This window comes from Argentina silus (assembly GCF_951799395.1).
Source record: "Argentina silus genome assembly, chromosome: 12".
NCBI classification, from domain to species: Eukaryota; Metazoa; Chordata; class Actinopteri; order Argentiniformes; family Argentinidae; genus Argentina; species Argentina silus.
The window spans coordinates 14931382-14935575 of NC_139666.1; the positions used below are offsets into that span (position 1 = coordinate 14931382).

Below are 4194 nucleotides of genomic sequence, written 5' to 3' on the forward strand. Positions count from 1 at the left end.
CGGCAGAGAAACAGCTGGGCCAAACAAGCTGATTAGACACATTTACATAATTTTGGTTTATTTAAATAAATTGCTATTTGTTATTCTAATTCGTCCTCCACTGACTGAAGCACTTTAACACAGATATCATTTCATGAAAATGTTCTCACTCCTACTCATAATAGGAATGGTAATGACAATATAGCATTCATGACAGTATGTCCATGGAAACATGAGTGTTATTCTTCAGGAAATCATTATGAATCTCATGAACTGTGCTGATGTGCATAGCTTTTTGTATCAATCATATGCATATACAGTATTCAGCTTTAGTGTGTGTGTGTGTGTGTGTGTGTGTGTGGGGGGGGGGGGTTAGGGATGGGTGACTATAGGTTTCAGTGGCTGAGGCACAGCTATGAAGTTTACGTAAGTTCAGACACTTTAAGTCGAACGGCGTAGCTGTCCGTCAAGAAATGGACAGCTGATTCACACGTCCGCAAAACATCATCACATGTCTCAGGGACAAGGCTTAAAAGAGCAGAGTATGCAACCCTCCACCCAACTGGCCATGAGAGTTCACTTGTTGGTCGTCTCACCCACCGCCCCAGCCTCCACCCGCTCGGTCTCTCTGTATTTACCTCCCTACGGGGGGGGTTTGATAGTTATGGGCTCCCTGCCTTATGTTATTTTGTATTTTATGTTAAACATCAGGCAGGGAGCTATACAGAGTGGAGCCATTCAATTACGCCAAACTTCAATCTATTACCATTTTCATTAAACATGATGGACAGGTAAGTGTCCTGACTGAAATAGGGTTAGAAGGTTACGTTTTGGGGTTAAAGGTCAGAGGTTACCTGTGGAGACCATGTTGTGTGGGTGTGTTGACGCAGACAGGCAGTCAGCGGCAGAGGCATGGTGCATGAGCAGCGGCAGGGCGGAGTCTCCCGCTAGCGTGGCGAAGGAGTCAGCGTTGAACGCTTGACACGACATCTTGATCACCCAGATGGGTACACGGGATATCTCCCCACCTCTCTTCTTGCCAGGGCTCAAGGTCAGGCTGTAGCTCCTCTCACCTGTGCAGAGATGTGGCCTCCTGCTCTATTCTCTCTCAGCCACACAGGTCCCCTCTCACCCTGACAGGTAGATGCTCAGACTCTCCCTAGACCAGTACCCCTCAGGTGGGGGGAGGGCTGGTCCTGTGTTGGTGCCTCTTAGGGATGTCTCTCTCTCTCTCCTGGATGGTCTCTCTCTCAGATGAAAAGGTATCCCTGCTTTCCTGATGCTCCCTGGCCTCCCTTTGAGTCCACCTGTGTGATGTCCCCCTTGTCCACTGCAGGTATTTATACCCTGCCCATCTCTAGCCGCCCCCCCCCCCCTCCAGAGACCCCCATGGGCAGCTCATCCATGTTAACGCCCCCCCCCCCCCCACCTCCAACCTCCCTCCAGAGCTGTGGCCATGTCAGAGGCTAGAGTTGCTCTCTCCATCCCTCATTGGGCAAAGCCTGGATTATCAGTACAGAGAAAGAGAAACCTGATACCCTCTCTCTCTCTCTCTCTCTCTCTCTCTCTCTCTCTTTCTCTCTTTCTCTCTCTCTTGCAAGGTTGTGGAGTCTATGTACAGCATATGGATGTTATGATTACTAAACAAGAGTTGCTGATGGGAGAATATATTTCCATCATATTTCACTGTCTATGTTTATGAAAGGGGACTGTGAAAGTGAATAGCCATGAGTGATACTTTGAAATGGAAGGAAATATCAATAGGCGTATGCATTTGCAAGGAAAAACATTTATTTAAATATGGGCTAATAGAATAACACATATTCCAACAAAAATTCAAAATTCCGATCTGATTTCAAACTTGCAAAGATTACCCAGTGGCCCAAACTATGCACACTATTCTGATATCACCTCCTTGGAAAGGCTTCAGTGTGTAAATGTGCTTTTACCATAATTGAGGCTGAGGATGCAGTATAAACCTTACCTGGTGCCTTCAGAACCATCTGTCCAAGCAGGATTATGACAGGAAGTGGCTGTTATTGTGTCAGCATTGTGTCAGTAATGTGTGGGCTTCAGTTGTGCTTCTGCTAAAGACAACAGGTCTCATCAGTGCTGATTTAGACTAATCTGGGGAGGGAAGCCTGCACGTGTCTTTGGCTCTGGTTGACCTAAACTCTTGTTGTCTTAAGGGTAGTAGCTAGGCAGCAGGTGGCAGAGTGATGTGTGGGCACGACCCAACATGCCAACTACTGCACTGTACACCACATGGACCTGAAAAAAACCTGTTTTGTATATTGCATCTCGACAGTCGAATGCTGCTTTTTAACAATGACCTATTTAACAAATTGCCCTTAAGATAAATACATTTCTTTAGCTGAAGACAAATAAGGTCATATCCTAAGGTGTTTCTACCATACCATAATACAACTTTTCAAATGGAATGAAATGAAATGAGTTTGAGTTTTTAGTTCTGGAGCTGAGTAGTTTTCATAAATAATCATGATACAGTAAACCGTAAGCAGTGAACACAATCCACAAAGCAATTTGAAACTGTCAGAGGTGATAGATACTGCTGCTTCCCATGCCCTCCCGTGTGTGTGTGTGTGTGTGTGTGTGTGTGTGTGTGTGTGTGTGTGTGTGTGCGTGCGTGTGTGTGTGTGTGTGTGCGTGTGTGTGTGTGTTTGTGTGTGTGTGTGTGTGTGTGTGTGTGTGTGTATGTGTGTGCATGTCCTCAGTAAGGTGTTTAGCTCCAATATAACCTGACCATCTCCAGACGATGTCGGCTGAGACTCCTTTAAACCCTCCACAGACAAAGTAGATAGTCTCAGTAATAACTGCTATTGTAAAGGCTAATTTCAAGAAGGAAGGCACTCCTTCCCTGAAGCAGAGAGAGAGGAGAGAGAGGCAGTATACTGGTGTACAGGAGAGAGTTAGAGCAGGTAAACACAGGCTTTAGGGAGCTGTGAAGACGAGCCTTTCCCATGGTAGAGGGACAAAGGCCGGCTGATCTGGGGGAGAGGGGGGATGTGAGAGGAGTGTGTATTGGTAAAGCCCCATCACAGGAGCCAGGCCTACACACACAAAGACCCTCAACTTAATTAGTGTGGGGACCATGAGCCAACAGGGCCCTCTCCACAGCACCTGCCCCGGCCCCGGCCCCTCGCTACCCAGGCCAACACACATACACACACCAAGCCTGATCCACCAGAGCAGTGGGAACAAGACACACTCTCACCTTCTCACAGGTATCACATCCAAGACACACACGCATACGTACAGTAATGGTGGCCAGGTGTTGTGTGTGTGTGTGTGTGTGTGGGGGGGGGGGGGGGCTTAAGGATGTACAATGCAAGTAACACATAACACTTTTCCAATGATGTTACGTATAATTTTATGAGAGCTGCATCGTTGTACAACAGCAGCCAGAATCATCAGTTATATAACAAAACAAAGCCACTTGTTGCATACTGTACACTATACTGTATGTTTTCATCAAAGTTGTTCTTGAGGCAAGTACATCTTTAGATACGTAATACTGGTCTGTTTACCACTAACCACTATACTCGTGGACATTAAACAACAGACAAAATGTCACCAGAGACATTTTAGAGGTAAACATGAGCGGCTTTGTTCCTGCATTCATTATGTAAACATGAACTATAGCGGGGTCTGGTATATTCTCAAACAGAGTCCTTTGCACTGATGAATATCGATAGCAGCTTATGCCTCAGTCCTGAAACATCTGCCCAGAGCGCGGTCTGACTCAGAGCGTACTGCATAAACACACCAAACACTGGCTATGAAGGTAATTTCATCAACATATTCAACAAGCTCTCTCAGTCTAAAGGTTAGACCGGATAACCAGAGAGAGAAAGAAGAAAGTCTCTGCTCTCCCTGGTCCATGAGATTGTATCTCTTTTCATTTAGTAAATGTCAGAGCCAAATGTTTGCCGGCCAAATGAAATTGTCTCTGCTCGTTTATTGTCTTTGTAAAGATTACAGGAACTGTGTTTTGGTTATTCTATACAGCCATTCAGCGGGGCTCAGTTATTCAAGTCAAAACTATTTGGTTTGTCATTGTTTCACTTTGAAAGATAAATTCTATGATTCACAGCGATTCACTTCGATGTTCAATGAGGACTGTGGGTGAACAAAAGTACTAATGGCTTATCATTTTCTATGACTCTATGAAAAATGGTCTCTATAATCATTTTC

The 4194-nt window shown here is 45.4% G+C and overlaps 1 protein-coding gene across 1 annotated transcript in view; it reads right to left on the reverse strand.

The window, feature by feature from the left end:
* pou1f1 (POU class 1 homeobox 1) overlaps positions 1–969 on the reverse strand; it is a gene marked incomplete at both ends in the record, with an annotated part of 3583 nt that extends 2614 nt beyond the window's left edge. The window contains one exon of the mRNA XM_083682609.1: positions 834–969. Within this exon, the coding sequence (XP_083538735.1) occupies positions 834–969 (136 nt within the window). The remainder of the gene's footprint in view (positions 1–833) is intronic.
* Positions 970–4194: the final 3225 nt, after the last annotated feature.